This window comes from Equus przewalskii, chromosome 1 (assembly GCF_037783145.1).
Source record: "Equus przewalskii isolate Varuska chromosome 1, EquPr2, whole genome shotgun sequence".
Classification (NCBI taxonomy): Eukaryota; Metazoa; Chordata; class Mammalia; order Perissodactyla; family Equidae; genus Equus; species Equus przewalskii.
In genome coordinates, this window is record NC_091831.1 from 78,151,230 (window position 1) to 78,178,812 (window position 27,583).

General features: G+C 40.8%; 1 protein-coding gene across 2 annotated transcripts in view; it reads left to right on the forward strand.

Moving 5' to 3' along the window:
* The first annotated feature begins 8,652 nt into the window (after positions 1-8,652).
* PCNX2 (pecanex 2) overlaps positions 8,653-27,583 on the forward strand; it is a 281,662-nt gene continuing 262,731 nt past the window's right edge. For both annotated transcript variants that reach the window (XR_011538712.1, XM_008527506.2), the window contains exon 1: positions 8,653-9,344. Coding sequence is in view for 1 of the 2 variants with exons in the window: in XM_008527506.2 (XP_008525728.2) it covers positions 9,192-9,344 (153 nt within the window). In the remaining variant the exon portion in view is untranslated. The remainder of the gene's footprint in view (positions 9,345-27,583) is intronic.

Sequence of the window (27,583 nt, forward strand, 5' to 3'; positions counted from 1 at the left end):
ATTTAGCATATACCTTAGGTTCTATTATTTCTATCCTGTCCTTCAGGGACACTAATTTGTATAGAAGTTTAAGAAAGAATAATTTAGAAAAATAATAGTAGTCACCCACAACACACACACACACACGCATTACATACTCACCTTCGCAAAACATGAACAAATAAATCAGGTAAAAACCAGAACTGCCATTTAGGGGAAGCTTTCTGCGATATTGAATTCACCCTTTGTTAAAGTGTTTTCTTGCTTTATAATACCAGCAATCTGTGTTTTACTGTATTTGAAGCGATGTTCTGGTGCCACCTAGTGCTACAAATGATAAAGGCCACTCTAGTTTTTCTCTTTTTTCTCTCCTCTTCCATTATTGTCTTCCTATAATAATAATAATTAATAATAATAATGGGTGTTTTCTACTTCAGACTTGACTGTTGGATTTATAATACGCAGTTAAAAGAACCAAAAAACATTATTATATGTTTACTCTTAGGCAGAGCTAAGCATCTTGGAGTAAAGTGTTAGTTTTCCACATATCAGGAGTTTCCCCTAAACACAGTCTTATTCTTATTTCCTTACCTCTTTGTATCTACTGGTTGAGGATTAGCCTACCTTTTCTCTGTTCCCTCCAAATTCTTTGTTATGCTCTGTGAAATCCCTACATCATTATAAATAATCTTTGCTTTACCTCCACCTCCTACACAACAGGGTAATACCTATCCCATGCCTGTACTTCTCTGTGCTGCTTCTCCACATGTCCCCCACGTCCTGACATTATCCTGTCTACTGTATAATTCTACCTCCATTAGAAATATACCACTTTATATTTCTGATCGCTTGAACAAAAGGTTTAAGCGTTTATGACTTTTAAGGTAACATAAGGAAAGCTTGAATAATGAAACACAATCCATCCAAAAGACCAAGAAAGAGAATAGAAGAAGCAGGACTAATTGAAAATCATTTGTAAGATGATATGATTAAATCCAAATATATTAATAGTTATGTTAAATGTAAGCAGACTAAGTATCCCAATTATAAAGCAAAGATTATCAGACTAAGTAAAAATCAAAATCTAATTAGCTGCTTATAAGAGAGAAACCTAGAACATAATGACAGAGAAGAGTTGAAAGTAAAATGATGCAAAAAGATATTCCATACAAACAAATAACCAAAAGAAATCTGGGGTGACTAAACTGGTATCAGACAAAATTGAAATAAAGTAAAAAAAAAAAATTATTGGAGGGACTCTGCATGAGTATAAAAGATTCATTTCTTCAGGAAGATATAAAAATTTTTAATTAGATATACCTAATAACATGGTGTATATATATAATATGTGTATATGTTTTTATAGATATATATTGCATATTTTTTATGTATGATGAGTTTCTAATAATCTTTAACTTCTCATTTAATTCTACAGAACATAATCCAAATGATTTCAATTATTTGAAATTTAGTGATGTTTGATTTATGGGAAAGAATATGGTCTATTTTGTGAATACTTTGTAAATGTGTATGTGTGTTTCTATTTGGCAGAATGTAAAAACAAATAGACACATCTCTGTCAGTAACTAATAGAAAAGCAAACAAAATATCAGTAAGGATATAGAAAATTTGAACAAATGATGGTCAGATTTAATAAATGGATATTTATAGAATACTGTATCTTAAAAGTACAGATAAATCATTTTTTTAAGCACATACAAACATTTACAAAACTGACCATATTCTTTGTCATAAGTCAAGTCTCAACAAATGATTGAAATCATTCAGAGAATGTTCTCTGGAATCAAATGAGAAATCATAGATTATTATAAAATGCTCATATGTGTCTATACTATCTAGAAGCAATGTATTTCTATATAACTTGTGAATTAAAGAAATCCCAATGGAAATTAGAAAATGTTTTGAATTGAACAATAATAAAACATATCAAAAAATTTTAGAGTGCAACTAATGCCATGCTTAGAGAAAAATTTATTTGGTTTACATTGGTGGTGGGGGGAGGCAAAAAACAAATGAGCCAAGCATCCATCTCAAGATGTTAGAAAAATAAGAAAAAAATAGACTCAAATACAACAGAATAGAGGAAAACAAAGATAAGAACATAAATTAAGAAAACAGAAAACAAAAATTTGATAGAGAAGATCAGCAAAGTCAAAATTTTATTCTTTGAAAAGACTAATGAAACTGATAAATCCCTGATGTGTGATCATGAAAAATGGGCACAAATAACCAGTTTTAGAAATGAAAAGGTGTACATCACTGTGTATCTTACAGACATTTACAAAAATCACAAGAGGATAGTATGAACAACTTGATGCCAATAGAAGTAGAAAATTTAGATAAGATGGACAAATTCTTAAAAAAATACAATTGACCAAAAAGTCAAAAGAAATGAAATATTCAAATAGACCTAAAATTGTTAAAGATACCATATTCAAAATCCATCTTGATGCTTCATCTGGATTGACTGTTCTCTAGGTCTGCTGTTTTGTAATTAGAGAATTCTTTTTTATTTTCTCATTCTGTTTTTCAGTAGCTTGTTTTCTGGGTCCCATGATTGTCTCTTCCTTAGTATATTTACTCATTTTGATGAAGCATATTTTCCAGTAGCTCTGAGAATGGATATACAAGAGTGTAGCAGGCTTGCAACACAAAGATGAGGCATGCTCTTAAATACTTAATTGATTTTTGGACGTTAAACCAACTTTGAATTCCTGGAATGAATCTTACTTGATCATAGTATATAATCCTTTTTATATATTGTTGGATTCAGACTGCCAATATTTTGTTGAGGATTTTTGCTTTTGTTATAGAGGGATAACAAGTGGTCTGTAGTTTTGTTTTCTTGTCATGTCTTCATCTGTTTTTGGTATCACGAAAATAATTGCCTCATAGAATGAGTTAACAAGTATTCTTCTTTCTCTATTTTCTGAAAGTGTTTCTATATGATAATCACAAGCTCCATTAATAGTCAAAATTGTCTTTTCTTTCCAATTGCTCCTCTTTAATAATAGCCTGTTATTTTATTTATTTATTTGATGAGGAAGATTGGTCCTGAGCTAACATCTGTTGCCAATCTTCCTCTTTTTACTTGAGGAAGATTTGCCCCAAGCTAACATCTGTGCCAGTCTTCCTCTATTTTTGTATGCAGGATGCTTCCACAGCATGGCTTGATGAGCGATGTGTAGCTCTGTGCCTGGGATCTGAACCTGCAAACTCAGGGCTGCTGAAGCAGAGCATGTGAACTTAACCACTATGCCACTGGGCTGCCCCCTGTTATTTTATTTTTAATCAATGCAATATTACCTCAAATCTCACAGATAATATTAATTATAATTTTTAAAGACCTCTCATTTTCTTCATGTGTTTATTTTAGTGGGGGCCATTTTCTTAGAGTGGTTAGCTTTTAAACTTTTAGTTATGCTACTAATTTTTAATTTTGATATTTTGCTCATATTTATAAACGAGGTTCTTTAAATTAATGAGGATTAATAGGTAGCTTTACCGCTACAAGAACTTTTATCAATCACCATTTCATTTGTCTAGTAAGTACAACTTCTTCCACTTGCCCACACTCAGAACCCTCGGGGAGTCCAAAGAGTATTTGATCCAGAATTGTTAGTGAGCAAGAATGGGCCTGCAGGCCAGCTACTCATTGGGGCCCACGGGCCAAGAGCTGATTGGCAGATGAGGGCTCTCTCTTGAGCAACATGGATCTTTGAGCAGCAACATTACCTCTTTACTAGTCTCAGTGGGCAGCCCACACCAGGGTAAAGGCTGGTGTGGGTACTTTAACAGCCAATCCTTTGTCCAGGGCTCTAAACTACTTCTATTTGTTCACTAGGGTCTGCTCTTTGGCATAACCTTATCTTCATCCTCTGCTGAAACAATCTTAAGAATGTCTGTATCAATTTAGAGTTGTAGTTGACAGAGGGAACTAGTGAAAGAGGCTTTGGGAAGCCAAGAACTTCAGGGATTTTACTGCTCTGCAAAGCTATCTTACTCCACCCAACCCGGCTGTTTATACTTTGGTGACTCAAACATGGCTGAAACACTGCCCTCTCTGTAGGCCACATCTGGGGCTGCTAGACAAATACACTTCACTTAGCAAGAAATTCCTACCAAATGAAGCTGGATATGCCTCTGGCCATGAAGGGGTGCTATTCCGGTTCCCATATTATTTCAATATTTCAATTCCAATTATTTCTGGTTCCATAATATTTCAATTTTTACACTGCTTCTCTCACCCCTAGCCAATTGGATCATGGAATACACTGGGTTTCAATAAATAATATGCAATAATTCTACATAGAAAACTATAAAATGTTTTTGAGAGATCTTAAAGATGAAGAGCTATATACTGTATCTCTAACTCAATATTGAAAAGATGTCAATTCTCTCAAAATTGACTAGTAGATTCCGTTGTAATCCCAACCAAAATCCCACCAATTTGTGTGTGTGTGTGTGTATGTATGTGTAGACATGTTGACATTTGTTGACTTGTTGAGGGAGAGCATCAGCAAAGGCAGAAAGGCATGAAGCCACATGGGATGTGCAAAGAAAGAAAAGCAGTTTGGGTTTCAGAGATGAGGTTGGAGGGCTTAGGTGATGGCAAGACTTCAAGGGCACTTAACTGCTTCTGGTTTGTTTATTCGAAGTGTGATGGAAAGAATTTTAAGAAGGGATAACCTGGGTGGATTTACATTTTATGTACATCACTTTGGCTTCTCCTTTACCTGCTCTAATCTGTATTACAGGTAACTACATTTCCCAGGCTTCCTTGCACTGAGGCTTCTAGGGAGGTTTGGCCAATGGAAGGAACAGGTAGGAGACTGGAAGGCTGGAGAAGAGAAGTCAGGGTATTCACGTGGCACAATCACCTCCTGTGGCAGCTGCATATCTTCCAGGGTCCAGCTCTCTCCAGACAGCTCCGCTATGGCTCTATCTCCTGCTGCCGATCCTTGGCTTTTAGGTTCTGACAATACTACCTCCTCTCATTGTTCCTCCAGTCCTAGGAGTTCTGCTTCTGCTGTTGTTAATCTCTGGGTTATTCATCATCCCTTGCTTACTTTCTCAGCTTTTCCATTTCCTGTGTAAAAATTATCTCTGTTCAAAAGCCAGAGTTGCTCCCTTTTTTTGGGTGGACCTTAACTGATATACAGGGTTAAGCTGGACACAGGAAAACCCATTAGGAGCCACTGCAATAGTTCAAGTGAGAAATCCTGAGGACTTGACTTGAAGCAGTTGGTAGTAGGGACAGAGCAAAGCGTATCTAGTTAAAAATCATTTGAAGATAAAATTGATAGGACTTGGTGATTGACTGGAAATGGTGGTAAGAGAGAGGAGAAGGAGAGAGAGAAGGAACCTAGGATAGCTTCTGGGTTCTAAAGGATTGGGTGGATTGTAGAGATCCAAAATACAGAAGGTCCAAAGGGAAAGTAACAATAAGGGAGAAGCCAGTGAGCACATGTTTGAATACGTTGAGGGCCTGGAGATGGGGAGCACCCCAGTGGATATAAATCTGAAGTTCAGAAAAGAAGTCAAGGCTGGATATAGAGACTTCGGTCATCAACATATACATAATAAATAAAGCCAGCACAACAGATTAAGACCATCCCAGGAGAAGCAGAGTAGTGGAGAAGAAACATGCTTAATTTTTCTCCAGATTAAGAGCCAATCAGTCAAAAGGAAAAATTTTTGACCCTGTACCTGCATTTAGATCACACCTACCTTCACGGCATCTAAGGAGTAGCCTACTTTGACTGCCTTTACTTCTTCACTAATGTTCACTTTTTAAAAAACACAATGCAGTTAGGTGTCTGCCCAGTTCACCATCTTCAGTCCTTGAAGCTTCTGTGGCACAGGTCGCTCCTAAGGACAAATTTCAGTCTTTGTATTTGGTCTCTTCTATGGCACTTGACACTGTTAGCCATTTCCTTCTTGAATTACTCCTTCCTCGTGTAGTTAATTGGTGGTAACAGGCTCACCTTGATCTCCTACTCTCCTTCCTCTTTTTCTCCTGCCTGTGCCTTTAATCCTTGTGCTCCACAATCCTCATGTCTCCTTACTCCACATTCTTTCCCAGGAGACTGCCATTCTCTTTCATGGGACTAGATGCTGATTTCTCCCAAGACAACATCTCTATTTCAGACACCTCTCCGAGCTAAGCTCCAGAACCATACTTGCCCTGCTTTGACCTCCCACAGTCCTCAGGCAACTCAGATTCAGTGTATAATTTTTTCCTGCTAAACAGCCTATATTCCATAACTTGATTAATTTTACAGCATACTCACCCCAACCAAAACTGGAAAGGTACCTTATTCTTTTACCTCTACACGGAATTGGTTTCTAAGTCATAAAGTCCTATTTGATCCCTCAACATTGTGTCCATTCCTGCTGGTTCAGGTATTCAACGATTCCCCCTGTGCTGTTGTTCAGGTCACATCCATGCTTGAAGCCTTTCAATGCCTGTCTACGGCCTAGGATGAGGTCTGAAGAACCTCAAAACTGACCTCTGTTTATCTTTCTCACTAAGTTTTCGACTGTTCCATTTCCTCTCTTCCTAGTCCTACCTTCTAGGCATATTCAACTATACTGACACTTTCCGAAAATTGCCATGTTTCTTTTTCTTGACATATATGTGCCTGGTAGATTTATTTATTTATTTTTTTGAGAAAGATTAACCCTGAGCTAACATCTGCTGCCAATCCTCCTATTTTTGCTGAGGAAGACTGGCCCTGAGCTAACATCCATGCCCATCTTCCTCTACTTTATATGTGGGATGCCTACCACAGCATGAGTTCCCAAGCGGTGCCATGTCCACACCCAGGATCTGAACCAGCGAACCCTGGGCTGCCGAAGCAGAACATGGGAACTTAACCGCTGCACCACCGGGCTGGCCCCCTGGCAGATTTATTTTTAATACGTAAGGAAACTTGCATATGAGGCTTGCCTTGGGTGGCCACAAGACAGGTAGATCTCCACACTCACCCGCCAGCATCTTAAGAGTTTATATAGAAGCCTTAATGGGGTTCAGTCTTGTATTTAGTCCAGACATTCTCAATAACACATTACTCTCTCAAGATTGCATCCTCGCAGTGTGGGAATGGTGGTGGAATGTATATTCGAACCACGGGGTGGGGGTGGGGGGTAAAGGAGCCTCTGATTGCCAGGATCCAGCTCTTGGGTCAACTGGTGGTCATGTCCTCTCTGTGACCTCCTCCAATAGTATACATATAAATAATCCTATTACATCACACAGCACATTTTATTGTGAGTCTTTGTTGATTTTCTTGTCTCCTATTGTAGTCAGTGAACCCTGTCGTGATAGAACTATATTTTATTTATATTTGGTTTCCCAGTCTTTAGCAAAATGCCTGGCACACAGAAGGTGCTCAATAAATATTTGATGACTCAGACACAAATGGATAAGGGCACTCCTTCAGTGCAGGAATGGGCCTGCTGCATGGCCATTCCTCCTAGACCCATGAAAGTGATCTTTTAGTGCAGGTCTTTCCTGCAGAGCTGATTGATTGATTCATTAAACATTTATAGAATACCTGGTAGGTTAAAAAGCATTGAGACCATATGAAAACAAACATCCTCTGTGTCTTTGAGAAAATTATTCTCCCAATACAGAAAGCATCATTATTACAATTTGGCTAGTCATTCCTGCAGACAAATGCAGAGTAGATTAAAGAGTGGTTAAGGCTGAAGGTATACACACCAATATGAGGCTTTTGCTGTAACCCAGTGGACTCTCATGTCTAGACCCACTCCTCATGATGGACCTCCTGCTATTTCATTTCAGCATAGAAAGGCTGGTGTGCCTTTACTAGGCCTAACTGAGGCAGCCATGAGCAGATGCTGCTGGAGACCAGCGTGTGGCCAGGGCATACACTGGTGCACATATCAGAGAAGAGGTACGATGTGTTTGCGACAGATGAGTGAGCATGATGCAGGAAAGTAACGTTCGGGATAACGGAGCCTTCTAGTTCTTGTTCTTCCCAAAGGCCCCAGCTCCCACAGCGCTTCCTCTGTTCATTCTTAAGGAAGACAAGTTCCCTTATATCGCCTCCCTTCCCAAAACCTGTTCTCTTCAAGAATCTCAAGCTTGTTTACTTTAAGTTACTAATTACTAATACTGGGGGCTTCCATTCCTTATTCTAAGGAAGGCGAGTTCCTCTTTATCTCTTCCTCGTCCAAAACTTGCTTTCAGAAAAGAATCTGAAATTAATCTACTATAAATGAGAAAATATTACAAAAGCTTAAAGATTGTTAGTTCAATGATACCGTCTAGTGGGTCTTCCTATCTAAACAGTATGGAAACTTAGACTAACATTCTAAATAGCCGGTTGATGCCTGGGATTATGTTCTAGGAAATATATAAAAAGACAAGTAGCCGAATTGAGGCTCCTGAAATTATTCCAGGAAGATAAAGAATTATTCATTATCTACCAAGTTGGACAACAGGAGAAGGAGGAGAAAATAAGAGGGAGGAAAAAAGGTCAGTGTCAAAGGCTCAGGTAGAGCTTAGACTAGTAGAACGTCTGGGGTCAGCAGCTAGTTAATTGAGAATGAAGCTGTGCAGGCAGTGAGCAGGGGAGGAAAGTACACTGAGTGACGTGTGACAGGATCTTGAGTTACATAAATATTTTGGTGCAGGAGGCAAAAAAGGAAAAGGCAAAGGAACATGTCCCGGTTTGCCTCTTCTGCATGAGAACATCTTTGATTTTTAAGCCTTTCACGCCCCTTAATTGGAGGATTGGGAGAAAAGGAGGGGGTTGCGGGGCAGAGGCAAAAGAGGAGAGGCTGGAAGGACTCACAGAAATCTTTCTCACCCCTCAAGGAAGGCCTATGGAAGGACTCTGGGCGGGCGCTGGGAGGAGCCTTTGGAGCATCTTCTGAGCAGCCGCCTCTGAGCACCATGGGAAATTCCTTCCTCCCTCGGACATGGCGCCCACCTGCCCGGCGGCAGCAGCCGGCTCCGGCGCCGCGGTTCGCGGGTCTGGGCAGAAAAGCAGCTCGAGCTTCAGCCGTGGGGCGGAAGGAGGTGGAGGGGGCGGCGGCAGCGGCGGCGGCGGCGCTGGCGCCGCCCGAAGGCCCGGGTATTAAAGCTGAGGACGTCCGGGGACCCGGCAGCGGCGGGCAGCGTGCGGCGCGCTGCGCGCCGGCCCCGGGGAGCAGCAGGCATGGTGTCCCAGGTGCTGCAGCTGCTCCGGCAGGGCGTCTGGGCCGCGCTCACGGGGGGCTGGTACCACGACCCGGAGCAGAGCAAGTTCACCAACAGCTGCCACCTCTACCTGTGGCTGTTCCTGCTGCTGCTGCCCCTGACCCTGCACCTGGTGAGTGGGGAGATTCAAGCCCTGGGGAGTCGTGGGGATGGAGGGAAGATGGAGAGAAAGTGACTCAAACCTGTGTGTCTGCCTCGTGATGCAAAGGGTTGGCAGTGATTTTTTAAGAGGTGGGACGGGGGAGGTCTTCAGGAATTTGGGACGGAGCAAGTACAGGGAAGAGGGGATAGGGACCCACTGGCAGGAAAAGAATTAGAAAGGACTTTGGGGCCTCTGGGACTCATTAAGAATTGATGCTGGCTGTTAGGATGAGTCAGACTCTGCTTGTGACTGGGAAATGTTGAACCTGTTTTGTAGGTGGACAACTTTAGGTCTCTTGGCTGGTTAGCTTGGGCTTATATTTGGTATAAGATAGTGTGCATCGTAGCCAAAAGGCAGAATGAAATGTTAAAAGCAAACCTATTTCAATTGTTGATCTTTCCGCCCCGCCCCCCCCTTCCTGTTTTGCTTTGAGAAGGCAGGTTCAATTGTCACTCAACTTGCAGTTTCTCCGCAACTATGTAAAGAAATCTGTAGAAAGATATAATAATGGGTAAATCTAATGGAGTTTATGCTAAGCAAAGTATTACAGCACCCAGTTGGGGCTTGACACTTTCGTAGGGTTACCAGAATTGAGTACTTGCAGGATAACTACATAGATGACCTTCTTAGGTAAATTAAATATGCCTAATAGAAACAATGGTTAACCTTATTTGAAAAGCTGTATAGGTAAGGTGAGCCATGTCTTATTAAACTTTATGTGCCAAGAATCTAATTTTGATATTTATTTGAAGGACTTTATTCCTGAAACATAATTCGATCATGTTCTCCACAGCAGAAATCTTCAGTGAGTTTGTACGGCTGATCAATTCCGAGTTTGACATTAGAGGTTGTCCATGATTTGGCTCCCTTTTACTCTTCTGGCAGTTTATCCAGAGGGTCGGAATTCTGTCTCCGAAGTCGGGCTGCCTGGCTTAAATGTGGAGTCCACCTCCGGTTCTGTGACCTTGGGGAAGTTACTTACCTTATCTGGTTTTTCATTTCATTAGCTGTAAAATGAGAAGAATACTGCTACTAGATGTATGGGGTGGTTTGGAGGTTTAAATGAGATACTGCAGGTAAAACCATCCATCTGTCCAGCTCGACCTGGGATTGGACTCAGACCTGCTTTAAATTTCCGTTTTGCTACTTATTAGCTGTTTGACCTATCTAAACCTTAGTTTTCTTGTCCTTAAAATACATGTGATATGATCGTTTCATAGGAAAAATAAATAAAATTTCATACAAAGAGCACTTAATCCAGAGGCTGACCATGGAGACCCTTCAATAAATGTAAGTTTCCTTCTTCTGTGACCTTGGTCATCATTTTCCTTCGCCTTTAGGTCCCAGTGTTTTCTCTTTGCCTGGAGGTGGGGCAGGGCAGAGTGATGAGGAACACAAGCTTGGGTTCAGGCCTGGTTCTCCTGCTTCCTAGTTGTGTGAGATTCAACAAGCTACAGCTTCCTGGTTTGTAAAGCAGGATAATAGTACCTCTCTTATAGGGCGAATATGAGGATTGAATGAATTAATGAATAGTTGAATGAATGAATGCATGAAAGTGCTTCTCAGTACGTGGCACACAGTGACTGCTCAAGATGAGCTGGCCTTTTTTTTTTTCTGTTTCCCATCATTCACTTGCCAAAATCTCTCCATCCTTCAGAGCCCAGTGGAAAGACAATGACCATCTCTGTCTAGGCTTCCCGAATTCCGTTCAGCTGGTATTTCTGTCTTGCCCTTATGGCATTCTGTGTTTACTGTTAGCACTATAGCACCTTTTGAATTCTGCCTTGTGCTTAGTTGCTGGAGTATGTATTTTACCTCTACTCCAAGATCCTGAGCTTTCTGAGGACTCAGGCTTTGGTTTTGTTGATTCATCTTGGTTTTCCTTGTTGTGCCTAGCAGAGGGCTCTGTGTTTGGTTAACAATGATCTCATATCCAAGAATAAAATCAACCTGCATCTCTTTCTCTTCCAACCAGCATTATATTGTCTACTTCTCTGCATATTTTGAGTGCTTTCCGATAATGAAAGCAATATATATTTCCCTTCTAATTCCGCTACTCAGCAACAGCAACATTAACATTTAACATATATTCCTACAGAAGTTTTTTCTGTGCATATGAGCTCATTTTTACATAACTCCTTTTAAGATTTTATGTATGCATAGCAACAGAACCCTTCATTTCTACCTAATTATGCTTTATTGAGTAGCTCGATTCTACCTTATATTTGTAAATAGGAAATTGTCCTTAGTTGAGTTCCTCTCTAGTGATATTTTGAAATAATTTTTGGCTAAATCTCAAGAATTTAGAAAGTAAAAAGCTAATCCCTTAAATAATTTTACTCTTACCTTGGATTTTTGGGATCAGACCAGATATACCCAAATTTTTATATCTTTATGCCAGTGTGCTTTTAACTATTATAGATTAATTTTCTGTGAGTCCTTTTATTATTAGGCTGCTTTTTAATATGTAGCCTATCTTAGCAAATATTGCAGGTTGTCCTTTTTCTTGCTCTGGTCTTCTGGTCTCTTAAAGCGACTTTAGAAATAAAAGACCCTCCTTCCCCAATGGGGGTTCTGTTCCCTGGGTCTTGATGCTTAAATGTTTTCTTCTGCCCTTCAATGCTGCCTGTGATCGTGTGCATCTTTTTCAGTTTGTTCCACTTACAAGAGCTTGGTCCAAAAAAAGATACCTGGCTGCTCCCTGACAGCTGGAGCTTATTTGAAGTTCTATTATTTAAGGGACTTTTATGAGGGACCCTGAACTTTTCTGTTTTTTGCACAATTTGGGCTTAAACACGTTTAATCAAAACAGTTCCACTGTAGGGAGAATCCACGTTTTAATTTAATGGAGACTTTGAATATGTAAATTAGAATTTTATCATTAATCATTGAGGCAAACTTATCTCTCAGCCCTAGAGTTTACATAGGTCTGGTTGATAATGTGGAAAGTAGTTTATTTATTAGCACTTATGAACTCTTTGTATGTTTTTGAGAAATGCTCGAAAATACACAACTACAAACATTAAGCCAATTTGGATAATGTGGAGAGAGTTTTACTTTGATTTATCATCAACCTAATTTTCTTTTGGACAAACTGAAAGATGCATTTGTCATCAGAGACATTTAAACTTTCATCTATTCCATCTATTCCATGTGTTCTTGTGCTTATTCTTTTGAGATTCATGTCGAGCTTTAGAACAGGAGCACCCTGGGCCTGCTTCTGACCCTAAGTTCCTTTTTTTTTTTTGAGGAAGATCAGCCCTGAGCTAACCACTGCCAGTCCTCCTCTTTTTGCTGAAGAAGACTGGCCCTGAGCTCGCATCTGTGCCCATCTTCCTCTACTTTGTATGTGGGACGCCTACCACAGCATGGCTTGCCAAGTGGTGCCATGTCCACACCTGGGATCCGAACCGGTGAACCCTGGGCCGCCGAGAAGCGGAACGTGTGAACTTAACCACTGCACCACTGGGCTGGCCCCCCGTCTAAGTTCTGACAGCACCGGCTAGTATCAAAAGATGTTCCTCTTCTACCGCTTGTCAAGTATGTGACCTCATGCAGGTCATTTTACTTCTTCAGGCCTGAGTTTTCTCATCTGCAAAATGGAGACAATGGGTTTCATTTGATAGATTTATCAATGGAGATCCAGAGGGACTAGGGTACTTGTCCAAGACCGTCTAGATAATAGGTGGTAAAATTCAGAATTTTAGCTGAGATCTTGTATCCAAGTCTTTGGCCTTTCCATGGCACTGTGCTGCCTGACCTGGTACACATGAGAGTGTTTGAACCCCTGAAACAGTGGACCCACATAAAGTGGAATTCTGATTATCTTGGTGGTGGTATGGTCAACCCGAGTAGTGGAAAAAATGGGGTGGACCCTTCACATTCTTCCAGATCCCGTGCAGGGCAACATCATATATGATTTTCACACAGAAGCCTGTCTTTTACCTTATGACTGTAAGAGTGTTTCCTTTCATTTTAGCCAGACTTTCTCGGTTTCCAGTTTTGCTTCTTAATTTAGCCTTGAAGACGTTCTTTGATAAGAACCAGTTTATTTCTAATGGCCACAGTTATAGTCAAATGGGGCTCCCTGTCATGTGCTAGGATAACGCTAGCGTACAGTAAGTGCACTACACGTACCAACTGTTATCGTTACACCTAGTTGGTGACTCTTCTGTTATAGTTGGTAGCCATTCCCCATTTGGGTACAGAACTGTTTTTCCTTAGGTTTTGCATTTCTTGGGCTACCCCTCTTTCCCCCTCCACTTTTAACAGGTAAGTTGCCTTTGTGTGAATTATGGAGAAGCGGTCTGTCCAAGAAGGTACCCTTTCCTGGCGCAGGACTTGGGGACTGGACTTCAGCCAGCATTTGACCCTATCAGCTGGTGGCCTTACATAGTGGGCCTGGACGGGTCCACCTAATAGTTGTTACTTTGCTGGACTACTTGACATGTTGCTGTTCCCAAAAGGTTACCTCTCATCCTGGTCAGTCCCAGCATTTGTATGAATTTCTTTGTAAGAAAGACTTTCTGCTCTCGAATCACGTGGTCCATACTGTCTCTCCTTTGACCCTCAGGAGCTTGTTATCTGCTCATTCTACCTTCGGGGCCTTATTTATTCTCACGGTGAGATGCATGCCCCTTTCCTCTTTCCCCAGAACTCACTGGAATGTCTGAACTTCCTTTCTCCTGCCCTCCCCTGCGTGAAACAGAGTGGGGTTTGAGGTGAAGGGGCTGCAGCCTGGGGATGCTTAAAGCCATTCTGCCCTGGGTCCAGGGCCGCCAACAGAGGTGCAGACTCTGGCCTTCTAGATTTGGGCTGAATGCCACCCCATGCAGTTGTCTTCAAAATGTTGCTGCTCTCCATGGCTGTTTGGACTGTGTGTGCAAAGGGCTTGTCTCTCTGGGGTAAGCACTTGCACTAGGATGTCCCCCATCCCACAGGCGTCCCGGGGCAGTCGTCTTCCGTCATTCAAGTTAATACCCCCGTTCTTGAGTGACGATTGCCCCCCTTCTGCAAAATTCCTCCTGCTTATATTTAGACACATGGACGTCTGCGGGCAGGTTGTGTTTTTATGTTTGTGGCAAAAGAACCAGCACCTGCCTTGTTCTCGGATGTCGGCCTCTGGAGCAGCCTCCAAAAATCATGCTTTTTTAAAAAAATTTTTCTTTCTGTTCTAGTATTGCAAGTTCATGACTAATTTTCTGGTGGTTAAATTTTTGTCCCCCCACCCCCCCACCTCTCTTGGGGCTTGTTGAGATTTCTCCCAATTAGTGACTGGTGACATTTGGATGCTGCTCCCCTTAGATAGACTGTTATTTTTTCCAGCTGTAATACCCTTTAATTCCACTTTAATACCCTTGGTGTTATTTCTTTTGCATGGAAGTTCATACTTATCAGGAGATTATTGTTTTCTGATTTTAACCATTTCACCTCTCAGATGATTACTTCGAAATATTACCTAACCTTATTTCCATTTTATCCACTCTAAATCTGTTTCCTGTTTACTATGGGAGAAAAAAACGAACTAGTTCTTAATGGTATTCAGATTTTCCTCTTTTTTTCGTATGGAATTTTCCCCTTTAACATTTATAATTATATTATTATTGTTTTTTAATATATATTGCTCGAATAGGTAATAATAACAGCCAACATTCACTGAGTGTGTATGAGGCAGGCACTGTTGTAAGAACTTTGAATGAACTAAATCATCTTGTCCTCACAAAAACCCAGAGGGGCACTGTCATTATTCTCATTTTACAGTTGGTGAAATTGGCACAGACAGGTTGGTTAATGTGCTTAAGGATGCACAGCTAGTCCTGACCTAACCAGAATTAGAGCCCAGGCAGTTGGAGTTCTTACCCATGCAGCCATACCTCCTCTAACACCAGTAACTTCACAACATGGGCATCTATTGCCTGTACATTGGCATGAAGAGATACAAAAACTAAAAATGTGTGAAACAGCATATAGTGAAAAGTTAATTCCACCCCCACACTTGTCTTTAGGACCCCACGCGAGGGGCAACCACCATGCATCTCCGGGTTCTTCCAGTGATATTTTAGACACACGTGAGTGGCAGTTTGCTGTGAGGGGTCCTGGGTTTAACCATAAAGCCACCCCCTTTCTTCCCCTGTCCCTTTCAGTTTACCCTGTGGAGGAGTTTTCTCTCTGCTCCTAGGTAGAAACAAGTGCAAGCCCCATGACTTCAGGTCACAGGTAATGCCTGTCCTGTAGTTGCTTAAAGGAACAAAACGCAGACTTGATCCATATTTCGGAGCATCCAGCTCCGTGGGGTGATCAGAGCTTCAGTCGCGGTGGTTTCTACAGGCAGGAAGGCATGTGGACAGCCTGGGCTTTTCTCACTCTCTTCGTCTCTCTCGCCTTGGCTCAGGTTTCCGACGCCTTTGGCGTTGAAGAACAGGAAGGCGCTTTGTCAACTGGCATGGTAGTGAGCTGGCTCTGGCCTCTTAAAGTACGTTCCCAGCTGACTCTCTCTGGCAAGGTCCCTTCGCAGGCTGTCCGAGACCCCATTCTTGCCAGCGCTTTCCCACCCACAATTCCCTGGAGGAGGGCTGCTGTTTTTCTGTCTTGCCTGGTTCCTTGCTCCTTCCAGAGTTCCTTGAAATTTGATGTCTATTCCAGCTTCCTTCTGTGCAGTCTCCCCTGCTCTGGCAGCCCTTTTGGCATCTAAAGCAAACTCTTGCAGACCCTTACACACACAGTCCATATGAACACTCACATATTCTCTCCCTCAACAGACTCTGGGAGGGCAGGCCAAGCTCAACCTAGTAACTTCTCCTTCGCCCCTCCATCAGAGCAGCTCGCCAGCCAGTCTCATCTTTTAGCTCTTCTGGGAAGGAATCAGACACCAGTCTTCTGTGCTCCCCGCTCCCTGTCCAAATTGTGGGGAACTCATGTTAAGTCTCTGAGGGTTGCCACTGAAGCTTTCTGTCTTGCTTTTGGTTGATACACAGGACTCACTGGATACCCATGGTCCCCTCCAAAAATCTTCACAGATTCTCTCATTCTAGACCCTGTTACATCCTCATTTTGGGTGAGGGGTTTTAGGGGCATGTAACTCATTTTCATAACCTATTTAGAAGTTTCTGGATGTGGTTTGTCCCAGAAGTTGCACTGAAATCTGACATCTATCCTACCTTTTTGGTCAACACTTCCAATTGAATATTTTGTTATATGCATATACATCACAGTCACTTATGTGTACGTATCCTTGTTTTTCTACTTTCTGGAACATCTTTTGGAGATCATAATATAAAGAGCTACTTCATTATTTTTAGGGTCTACAGAGTATTCTACTGTGTGAGTAAAGAGTAATTTATTTGACCTGTCCTCTATGAAAGATATGTTTTCAAATGATTTTTAACCTATTGCTAATATTTGGCTATTTGAGTCAAGGTTCATTCAGTATTTGAACACATATCTATCAGTTAGGCTGTGCTAGTTTGTGTTGATGTAACAAATAACCTCAAAATCTCCTGGCTTTATCCAGTTTATTTTTCATATTACACGTCCAACATGGTCAGTGGGGGGTGGGGGACATGGTTAGCAGCGCGTCCTGCTCATCGTAGGAATGTAGGTATATAGGCTGCTGGAACCTCCATTTTGGGGGGCTAGGGGCTCTGTTCCCCATCATCCTCACCCTGGCTGGTCACTGCTAGTCACCATGGTGGATGGAGAGAGAGAGGGTCATGTACTCGCTCTTGAAGTTTCTGCCTAGAAATGGTGAATACCTCTTGCGTTCAGACTTCTTCATCAGGGCAAGTCACATGGTCACACCTAACTCCAAAGAGAGAGTTACCGTGTCCTAAGGGAAGAACTGGATATATCTGTGGGACAGCACTTGTGTCTACAACAGCGGGCTAAATGCCAGGTGTTCTGCTGGATCTTGGGGAAACAACAGGCAGAAGATAGATTGGTATCTCTCCTCATGAAGTTAGCACATAAAGATAAACCGACGTGAATAAAACAATGATAATTGTTATATTGGAGAAGTATAAGGGGCTATATAGTAAAGACAGGACACGCTATCCTAGGTTTGGTATTTAGGGAATGCTTCCCAGAGGAAATAACTTCTAATCTGAGGCCTGACGAATGACTAGGAGTCACCCAAGCAGCAATGGTAGACCATGAGGAGGAGTTTGGGTTTAATTTTCACTCAGTGACACACACTGATGAGTTTTTTTTGGGTCAAAATTGAAGTATGATACTACTTTTTTATCCCCCACTTTCATTTTTGAAAAATTTCTAGTCTACAGAAAAGTTGCAAAAATAGCACAATGAATACTATATATCTTTCGTTTAGATTCGTCAGTTAACATTTTGTCACATTTGCTTCATCACTCTCTATACGTTTTTAATTTTGCTGTATCACTTCTGAATAAGTTGCAGACATCAATAAACTTTCCTACTAAAAGCATCAGCAGGTATGTCTTAAGGAAAAAGACGTTTTCCCATGTAGTTAACACACTCAAAAAAGTATCATTGATATAATGCTGTCGTCTAATATATAGTTCCCATCCAATTTCTCATTTTCCCAATAGTGTCCTACACAGCCGATCCCTTCTTTTTGTTTTTCTGGATCCAAGATTCAATCAAGAATCATACATTGCTTTTAGTTGTCTTGTCTCTTCTTTGTCCTTTAATCTAGAACAAGTTCTTCAAGTATTTTTTTTGTTTTGTGGCCTTGAAAGTTGTTTTGAAGAATATTCCTTAATTTGGATTTTTTTTATTGTTTCCTTGAGATTAGATGTGTGATTATGCATTTTTTGGCATGAATACTACAGAAGTGATGTGTCCTTGTTCTGTGTCACGTCAGAGGCATGTAGTGTCTCAACAATTTCCCGCATAGTTGGTGCTACTAGCTAAGGTGGTGTGACCCAGATTTCTCTTTGGTAAAGGTACCTATTTTCCCCTTTGTATTTAATAAGTAATCTGTGAGGGGAAACCTGGAGACTGCCCATATTATTATATTTCCCAAAACACTTTCACTCAATGGTTGTAGCATAAATTGAGGATTCTTGCCTAAAATAATTATTGCAAGGGTAGTTGCAAAATAGTAATTTTCTATTATTGGTACTCTTCTGTAAAGGAAAGCTCTCCTTTGCCCCCTACCGCTATAGTTTTGTTGTGCTTGTTATTTTTTATTCAGTGGGTTATAATCCGTTCCTATCATCGTTCTTCTTGATGTTCAAATTACCCAAGATTTGGCAAGTGGAACCTTCTTCAAGCAGTTCCTGAGTCCTTTGGACATGTCCCCATCAGTTTTCGAGGACTTTCTTGCTTTCTGGCCTGGGATAGTCCAGGCCTAGCTTGTGCTTTCCCTACCTCAGCACTGGAAAAATCAGCCGTTTCTCTAAGGAGCTCTGATCCTTTGGGTGGAGAATGGCACTGGGAAACCAAGATTTAGGACAGCAATAGTTGTGTTCATTGCATCTGGATTGTCTTTGCCTCCACGTCCTTTCTGTAGATACAGCTGGGAGATCTATCTGTCTGCTGAGAGTTTGTTCTGAAACCTTGGTCCATTGAGAAGCAAAGGATTCTTCCTCTCCTTTATTCACTCCACATTTGTATCTCCTTTTTCCCACAGTGAGAGCTCTGGTTCCCACCAATATCATTTTTTCAATTCTAAAGTATACACAGGAATGTCTGTTCCCATACCACTACCAAAACAAAATCTTTAAGTTCAAGATTGCTTTGATTTATTATTATTTTTTAAGACTACACCAATAATGTGCTGTGAGAGTATTGTGTTCTAAAGTTACTTGGATTAATTCTTAAAAAAATTTTTATCAAGATATAATTGACATATAACATTATATTAGTGTCAAGTCTAAAAATTTTATAGGATTAATTCTTTATTTTTAGTTTTTGACTTATCTTTGTGGTTATGCTATCAATTTTATATATGGTTAGGTTCATCTGTGGGTATGTGATTCTATTTTTATTCCCCATCCTCATTGATTTAATAATATTGGGAGGTATAAAACTTTAACCTGTTTCAAAAAACTCATTACGAAGATATACTATTTTACTTTATCAAAAATTTCTCTGGCTGCTGGGTGGAAAGTAGATTAGACAAAGAGCAGGAACAGAAGTGGGAGGTTCAGAGGCTATTTCTAGTACTAACTCCAACCAGGGGATGGTGGTGGCAGTGAAGATGGAGAAATGTGAATATATTGGATAAGATTTAGTGATAAGTTCATTTTTGGCGTGGACGAGTGAGGATGAGGGAGGAATCAAGGGTGATGCCTGGTTATCCGGTTTGAGCAGCAGGGGTATGGGGTACCAGTGACTGAGATGAGAAAGGGTAGGAAAAGACAGTTGGTGGAAAGGGATGGGAAACCAACCCCCTGATTTTAGACGTGTTAGTTGGGAGTTTCCTTTTAGATATCAAAATGGAGATGTTGAGTAGACAGTTGGATATAGGTGTGGGGAACTTACCAGAGCAATCTAAGCTGGAGATATGAATTTGAAAGTCATCGGTATAGAGATTATATTTACTGCCAAGGATTGAGTGAGAGCTCCTGGGCAGAATGTGTAGAAAGAGAGAAGCGGGCTAAGTGGGAGGTCTGAGGAGCCCTACTCTCAGACACAGGGCACAGAGGAGGTGTTAGTGAGGCACAGGAAAAGCCAGGAGAGGATGGCGTCTCAGAAGCAGAAAGAAGAGAGTGTTTCAAGAAGTGAGCAACGGCATTGAGGGCTGCTGAGAAAAGGGAAATTGTATTACATTTTTGTCTTTAGAAACTTTGAAAGAACATTTCCAGTGGGGTGTTGGGGAGTGGAAGCCAGATTGCTGTGGGTTTAAGAGGCAATGGAAGGTGAAGTGAAGACACTGGTAAAGACTCTTCTTTCACACAAGGAGCAGAGAAATGGCACATCTGGAGAGAGACTTGGGTTCAAGAGAGGCTTATCCCTCCCCCAGCTTTGCAGGAATCTTGGGGGTGGGGATGCGATTAGAATTCCCTCTGGGTCCCTGGTGTGGTGCTTCTGACACAGTGGGTAATCAGATTGCTCTTTCTGTTAAGGCAAATGGTTAAGTAAGGGAAGACACGTTTTTGATAGTGTGTTTAACAGTGTGTGGGCAGGCCCATATCAATATACTCACCACGATGTTGTGGCCAGGATCCAAATCATCTGGATTATCCAGATCGTCACAAATGGAGCTTGAAAACTGGGGTGTTAAGCTTTGTATTGGATTGCCTTAAAGTTCAAATTGCTGTTGTTTCCAAGATGACCTTTGTTTTATTATTTATGTGGCAATTATGTATTTCTTCCATGAAATTATTGTTTATAATTATTAAATAATTATAAACTTTTTCCCCATCATGGGAAACTTAGACTTAAAAAAAAAAGATCGTTGGACCAAATGAAAATGACTTTACCTCGTTTATTGATCTTGATTAGTCTTACAAATTAGAAAGAAAATATGGAAGTTTTGGACTGTGAGGGCACCTTAACAGTTTTCTATACTGGATTATGTGTATGTTTTACTTCCTTCCTCTGAATCTTTACCATTTCAAAAGAAAATCAAGAACTAATACTTATTTCCCATTGGTTTTCCTCATCTTTTGATAACTATTCTTCCTTTCAAAACTACAGGTAGATACTTAATAATCAGGGAAGCATAAAAATCCCCAAATGTAAGAAATATCCCTGAGCAATTCCTGAAACAAATATTTTGCCAAGAAAACAATTGTCTGGCTTCTTTCAAAATTATTTTTTCTCATTATGTATTAACACATCTGATGGTCTATGCAGGCAATAAAACATTTGCTCTGTTGTTCTTGGCTCCATCTCAACATACCATTTCTGATTTAATATTTCGTGGTATTGATGAATGATCTGTTGATGCTGTTGCTGCTGTGAAGTGACACTAACATTTGGGTTCTTATTATCTACCAGAAAATGTAGTAATAAAATAATTAACAATGCTTTTGGGAACTCTTATTCCCATTTCACAGAAGAAGCAGAGATTTATGAAGGCTAAATAACTTCCTCAAAGTGGCAAAATTGTTAAATTGAGAAAAATTTAAAACATATAGACATACACTGCTATCATAAATATTTATTTGTTCACTGATGTTTTTGAGCAGCTATTTGCTGACTTCCAGGGTGGATGTTGAGAGTATAGCAGAGAAGAAGACAGACTGGCTCCTCATGGAACTAACCATCTTTACATGGCTCTTATGAATATGTAAGAATCAATAAGAAAAACAAAGTCTTTGAAAAGTGACATAGACAATTGACACAGAGAAATATACATACATATATATATATTCAGCAAACGTGAACAATTATTTTAATAATAATACAAGAAATACATATTAAAATAATATGATTTTGGCATATCTAGGTAGCAGAGATTTAAAAGGTAATACTTAATGTGCTTTAAATAAATAGCCATTCTCAGAAATTCATAGGGATATATGTACAAGGTGACTGATTGAAGACTGCTTGTTATAGCAGAAGACTAGAAACAGATGTCAATTGATAGGAAACTGGTTGAATGAATTACTGTACATCCACATAGTGGAGTACTATGCAGTTGTGAAAAAGGGAATGAGAAATTAGACTGCTATAGAGTGATCTTCAGGATCTGTTGTTAAGTGGAAAAAGCAGAAGCTATATAGAGATTAAAAGGGTGTCTCTAAATTCCATTTCCTTCTAAAAGGAACTAGGGCTCTTTGAAGAAATGGCACATTCCAGGTCTGGGCCAGAAAATGTAGAAGAGGACCCTAAATTCAAAGAAGCTATTGAAGAATACTAAGGTCATGTTAAAAGCTATGGGGGTAAACTTGTAGATGGTGGCCAAAGATGGGTTAATTTGAGCACCCATGAGATCATAATATAATGCTATGCGTGTAGGAGTGGGATGCATCCAAAGGACAACAGGGCATTACTGCTGTAATTTGGGAGCTCTACTGGATGCCAAAAGGGCTCAGCTCTACCACCTGGAGTAGCTGGTGTGTTAGCAGCAGGACTGCGTCCCAGGCCTACAACTGGGCTGTGGTTGGCTCTAGAATAGAATGGAGTGGAGGGCATCATTGTCTCCAGCTGCAAAGGACTGGAGAAGCAGGGTTGACACCAAAGAAGAAACATACAATCCTATTCATATCCCTTGGTTATCAGAAAACCTTCACTTCTTAGAAATCTCCACTCCCTCTGCACAGAAGTGCACCCCTGTTCCCATCACCAGCCACAATTCTTTGAGACCTTTCCTTGTTCTGACTTATAAGATTGGGGCCCATATCCCCCTTTCCATCCAGGTAGTAAATTGCTTCTTGAGATGCTGGTCTCCTTGACATGAGGTCACTGTTGCAGTATCCTCTCTCCCTCTACTCACCCCGTTATTTGTCATCTCAAGAGGACCTTAACAGGTGGCCCAGTATGGGAGCCCTGACACCTTGCCATGAGTCAGCTACGTCTTGTGACTTCTCCCTACACTTGGCTCTCTCAGCTCCTGAGGAAAGCACAGTTTGTCCTTGCCACTGTTTGGGAGCCTTGAAAATGGGTGCGAGGGAGACTAGGGCCCAACATAATTGCCAAAGCCAAGACAGGGCACAATGCTGACTTACGGGATATACAAAGATTTAGACTTGGCCCCTGCATTCAAGGAGTTTATAATTACTGGAAAGGAGAGTCCATAAAAGTGACATAACTTTCTGTGGGTGGCACAAATAATAGCTGACCTGGAAATCAGAGTGCTTAACAGATAGTATGCACTAAACCACTTACTAATCAACTGGTTAGGAAAGCCTGTGATGTTGCAAAGAAACATATATCCTGGCTTTCCTCCTCCTTCACTTGTCATTCATTGCTTCTTAGTGTTCTCTGGCTCCATGTTGCCTTTTTCCTTCCACGTGGGCCTTCTCTTCAAGTCTCTCTCTGCATTTCATTATCTTCCTTTTCCTTTGAGAGTCAAGCTACCGTGATGGCTTTGCCTGTTGCATCTGTGCTAACGATGTATGCCTGGCACCTGCCTCCACCTAGATTCCTGCTCCACGTCTTGCGTTATCTATTTCCTACATCATGATTGACGCCCGGCTTCTCCATGGAGCCCTCAACAACAGCTCCCATGCTCTGTGATCGTCTCCATCTTCTTTAACTGGACAGCCTCACACTCAGGTGGGACACTTTACCTGAGTGAGCCCTTCAGTTGTGTGTCACTCTGTATTGTTTGTACACCATGTGTACACACTTATCTCACCATCTGAGTAGTTTTCTTCTTGAGCCCATGTTGATTTGGGGTTTTGACTCGATGGAGGACAGCAGGGCACACTCTTGCCATGCAACGATCAAGAGTCTGGAGGCTCAAGGGGGCATTGATGTGAAAAGGTTTGGAACTAATAAAAGAAGTGCTGGAGAGAGTTAAGTGTAGGTATTTTCATAGGGCAGTGATGTGATTAAAATGGTGCTTGAGAGGGAGTATCCAGACAACTGTAGAGCAGGGGTGGGGAGATTAGCAAGCAAGCCACCAAGGGCCTCCAGCAGGGATTGAGGGAGGACTGGCAGGGCTCCACATCTGGCCCTGTTATCTGGCCGCTCCCGTCTTTCCAGCCTCATGTCACTGCTTTCTCCTCCTCCCTCGCGCCAGGGCTGGCAGCTGCACAGGCCTTCTTTGTGTCTCTAAGGCCCTTTATGGCTTTTGTGCACTCTGTTCCCACTGCCTGAAACTACCCCCTTGCCTTTCCAACTTGACTCAAGTTCATCCTTCAGTGCTCACATTAAATACCAGATTCTTACGGGGTTTTCCCCTGACACTTCAAACTAGGTTAGCTTCTCTTGTTGGACCAAAATAAGTTAATTTTATGATGAGTTGTAATTAGTCCTGTGCTATAATGGAAGCTCCTTGAAGACAGACATTTGCCTGTTTTGTTCACAGCTCTCCCCCCGGAGCCAAGCACAGTGCCTTGCACAGAATATGTTTTCAGTGAGTACTTGTGAAAGCCTAAAGGAATAGGTGGCTGGGTCTCTCTATGATCCAGCTGACTAGGTGGGCCTTTTCCTTGTAGCTTACTTTGGGCAGCGAGCACTTGTTGAGTAGATGCGATTTGATCTTGGGAGATATTCTAGGAGCATCATTGGGCTCTCTGATGAACTGGTCCTGTTGAAGCTCCATTTAGGGAGGAACCAAGGGACCTAATGTGATTTGGTTGTTCATATTTCTCAGTTGGAAAATGCCATACATAATCTAAAGTGTTATAAAATAATTACTTTTTTAAATTGCAGTAAAATACATGTAACTAAAAATTTACCGTCTTAATCATTTTTGAGTGTACAATTCAGTAGTGTTAAGTATATTCACATTGTTGTGCCACGAATTTCCAGAACATTTTGATCTTGCAAAACTGAAACTCTGTGTTCATTAAACAACAGCTCTCCATTTTACCCTCCCCTAGTTCCTGGTAATCACCATTCTACTTTCCCATTTTGTGAATTTGATTTCTCTACATACGTCATGTAAGTATAATCACACAGTATTTGTCTTTTTGTGACTGGCTCATTTCGCTTTTAGCATAATGTCTTCAAGGGTCATCTGTGTTGTAGTGTGTCAACCTTTCCTTCCTTTTTAAGGCTGAGTAACATTTCGTTGTAAATAGATTCCACATTTTGTTCATCCATTCATCTTTAGATAGATACTTGGGTTGCTTTTACCTCTTGGCTGTTGTGAATAATGCTGCTATGAACATGAATGAGTGTTCATATCTCTTCAAGACCTTGCTCTCACTTCTTTTCAGTTGAAGTGGAATTACTGGAACATATGGTTATACTATTTTTAACTTTTTTAGGAAGCACCATACTATTTTCCATAAATAATGTGTTTTTAAAATAAAAGATATAGCAACTTACCATATGGTAGGTCCTTCCAAGTAGTTACCTTGCAAGATTATTTATTTGTCCCAACAATCCTGCCATTGGTCCTGATGGTCTCAGACATTTCTTTTAGAAACATCTTTGGAGTTTCTATCGCTGCCATAGGAGGGCAGAGGCAATAGTTTATGTCTACATTTATAGCACACTTTACAGTTTTTAAAGCAATTTTATGGAAAATCACATAGATAATTTCATTAAACTCCACAAGAGTTCTGTGAAGTAGGTCAGCCCCTTTCCGGTCTCCTCTTGGCCAGCCTCACTCCAGTGTCCTGTCCACACTGATGATCTTGTAAAATGCAGACACCAACTTTTCTCTTCTATGGTTAGACAGTATTCTGCACCCTTTCTTCAAGGTGAAGATCAAATCCTGAAGAATATGGTGTATGAGACCCTTTGTGTGTTACCGCCATCCTCCCACTTTGGATGCCACGTGTGTCTTATTCTGAAACGTTTGCACTTCCTGGAAGGCGCTCTGCTCTCACTTGCTGTGTCTTCTGCCTGGCTTTTCTCGGTATTCTTCATAGTTCTCACAGATGTCTGCTTCCTCTGGAATAATTTCCCTGACCCTTTATCCCCAACCCTCACTCTGAGTTAGGCACGTCTCACCTCACCAGAATTATAGCACTTGCTACCCTACCTTGTAATTGTCACTCATCTATCTCACCTTTGAACTCTGGGAGAATAGGAACTATGTTTTTTATCTCTATGTTTGGTACAAAGTAATCACATATATATTTATGGGCTAAGCAGTGCATTTCACTGCGGGGGGGTGGGGCAGCTCTTCACTCCCTTCAGGGACATTTGACAATGTCTGGAGACAATTTCAGTTATAACGCTGGAGGGGTTGCTACTGGCACCTAGTGTGTGGGGACCAGGGATGCTACTAAACATCCCATGGTGCACAGAATAGCTCCCTCAACAGAGAATCATGTGGTCTAGGATGTCAATAGTGTTGAGATTGAGAAACTCTAGGCTAAAAAAATGAAGGTGATCATTATATAATATGGGTTATATAATATTATATAATAATGGGTGATGTCTATGACTCTAGTGGCATTTACTGCAGCATGATAATACCTATTCCTCTGTATTATAGTTAAGTAGGCACAATCTAGATTGGGACCAGTAACTGCCCCCAAAGGGCCTTGGCAGTTTTTATGAGGAGCATTTCTGGGTTCCTCTCAATGACTTTATCATAGTGGCACTTAAATTCAATGTTACCATAGCATTTAAAGAGTGAGGGCCAGAGATGCTAAACATCTTGCACAATGAGAAATTGTTGGACCTCAAGTGCCAAAGGAACTTCTATTCCATTGAAAAACACTGAATGGGAAAGAGCAGAAAGCCACTGGGCAATCCTTGGTGGGATGGCCCATGGAAGAATCAGACTAAAGATGCTTGCAGTTGAGTAGAAGGGAAGGAGGATTCTGAGGCATGCCAAGATCTAGTTTCTTCAAGAGAAGGTATGCACAATTTGTGGGTGAACATGGGGAATGCACAGGGATCCCCTCTAGCACAGCCTTGCAAGAACTCTCTCACCTTGAACTGGGAGCACTGTCCTTCTGTGACTCAGACAGCATTGCAGCGTCTGCTTGTTTGTGAAGCAGAATGTGTAAGGTAAAAGTCTATTCAACTCATTTTTGTCTCTTTTAAAAAAGCATTATTACTGACTGATTTTACTCTTTTAATGTAATTGATTTTGAAGAATATTGCTTAAAAATTAAGAAACGTAATATTAGAAATAATTAAATTTAAATATTAATTGAAACACATTTGAAACTTCATGACACTAAACATTTTCTATCTCATTTGGGTTTTGAGGGCACATAAAAACACAAAGAGTCCAGGAACTTGCTGACAATGAACTCAGACCTTTCAGTACTGGGTTAGTGGCTTTGTGAGGTCAGAAGTATTTTGAAAATTCCTTATGAAAAATGAATATGTAAGTTTAGATTTACAAATCAAATATGGCAATAATCAGGAATAGTTTATATTTCATAAACATTCACATTATTTAATTCTCATTTTTAATTCTAAATAACAGATTTCTTTCTATTAGGAAACACATGACACTGATGTTCAGTGATAGTCAAACTCAATATCAGTACAGATTTATGGTTGAGCTTATCATTGCATTGAGGTGGACATCTCTTTGCCTTTACTGAGCTTACTGGTTAATTTATCTTGTTTATCTGACTGTACGTTAAAATTGTAAATAAAATGTTAACTCTTACCATGACCATCCGAAATCAAAAAGACAGTATCAATCCAAATTTCCTGACTATACTAAGCATTCATGGACTAAGCTATCCACT